A 1,578-nucleotide genomic window follows, 5' to 3' on the forward strand; every position below is an offset into this window, starting at 1 on the left:
TCAGAACAGTCCGGCTGCGGGTCAGAACAGTTCGGCTGCGGGTCAGAACAGTTCGGCTGCGGGTCAGAACAGTCCGGCTGCGGGTCAGAACAGTTCGGCTGCGGGTCAGAACAGTTCGGCTGCGAGTCAGAACAGTTCGGCTGTGAGTCAGAACAGTTCGGCTGCGGGTCAGAACAGTTCGGCTGCGGGTCAGAACAAGCAGGCCTGTCACCACACGGTGGAAGATGTGGTTCTGACAAACAAATATGGCGACCGGCTCTGCGGTCAGATCTGCACCCAGAACAGCGAGGGGAAGCTGCAGCTGCGGGACACCTGCGCTGACGACAGCACTGAGACTGTAAGCACCGACAAACCAGAACAAATCTCCAACTCAAAGAGGCCGGAGGACCGAACAAGTCCAGTCACGGCCTCCCCCAGTCTGCCCGCCAGTGAGACCTTTACTGGAACCATCACCATAAACAACCAAAGCATCATAGTGACCATTGAGAACGGCATCCTGACCCTCGCTGCCCCACCTGAGGGCTATGTCCACAAGGAGGACGGCATGGTCAGCCTGAAGGAGCACCTGGGGATGAAAGACCATGAAGACATTGTCCTGCTGAACTATGACAGCGGCACCAAGTCCATAGGGAAGATCAGCACCCTGGCAGTGGCCAGTCCAAAGCACCAGGACGAGTCCAGACCCGGTCTGTCTGTCAGCGACTCTGAGCTGGCTCTGGTGGATGACTGCTCCTTCTCAGAACTCAGCACCTCACTACATTCCTGTCCCAGTAAGGAGGACGGGGAGGCGCTGTGTGCTTTAACAGAACCGGACCTGGTGTCGCCCTCGCCCAGAACCACCGTGGCGGGCTGTGACAGCGAGGACCGAAGCTCTCTGCGGCTCAGCAGGCCCAAGAAAGGCGCCGCGGCCTCTTTCCTGTGTCCAGAACCTGGCTGCTCCTGCACGTTTGAGTCCCGTCAGAAGCTGAAGGTCCACCTCCTGAACCACACGGAGGACCCTCGGCCGTACCAGTGCAGCGTGGAGGGCTGCGGCTGGGCCTTCGCCACCTCCTACAAGCTGAAGCGCCACCTCCAGTCCCACGACAAGCAGCGGCCTCACGCCTGCCAGTTCGAAGGCTGCGGGCGGCGCTTCACCACGGTCTACAACCTGAAGGCGCACCTGAAGGTCCACGAGCAGGACAGTGCCTTCGTCTGCGACATCTGCAACGAGAAGTTTCGCAGCAGCACGCGCCTCACCAACCATCAGAGGGTTCATTTTGAGCCGCAGAGACCCCACAAGTGTGAATTCCCAGGTGGGCTGTGCTGTGGGAGCTGCTGCTCGTGACTCTCCTTCGACATGTTTTCACGTCGTCTGTCCCTGTTTGCAGGCTGTGAGAAGACCTTCATCACCTTCAGTGCCTTGTTCTCCCACAACCGCACCCACTTCAGAGAAACGGGACACTTCGCATGCACTTACCCAGGCTGCCACAAGACGTACGACAAGGCCTGTCGCCTCAAAATACACATGAGGAGTCACACGGGTGAGTGTTAGCGTGCGTGTGTGTGTGTGTGTGTGTGTGTGTGTGTGTGTGTGTGTGT

General features: G+C 58.8%; 1 protein-coding gene across 2 annotated transcripts in view; it reads left to right on the top strand.

Annotated features, from left to right (window-relative positions):
• si:dkey-156n14.3 (zinc finger protein ZXDC) overlaps positions 1-1,578 on the top strand; it is a gene marked incomplete at its 5' end in the record, with an annotated part of 31,268 nt that overhangs the window by 1,151 nt on the left and 28,539 nt on the right. For both annotated transcript variants that reach the window (XM_014021582.1, XM_014021583.1), the window contains 2 exon segments: positions 21-1,292; positions 1,368-1,520. In XM_014021582.1, the coding sequence (XP_013877036.1) occupies positions 21-1,292; positions 1,368-1,520 (1,425 nt within the window).

This window comes from Austrofundulus limnaeus, unplaced genomic scaffold (genome assembly GCF_001266775.1).
Source record: "Austrofundulus limnaeus strain Quisiro unplaced genomic scaffold, Austrofundulus_limnaeus-1.0 Scaffold298, whole genome shotgun sequence".
Lineage (NCBI taxonomy): Eukaryota > Metazoa > Chordata > Actinopteri > Cyprinodontiformes > Rivulidae > Austrofundulus > Austrofundulus limnaeus.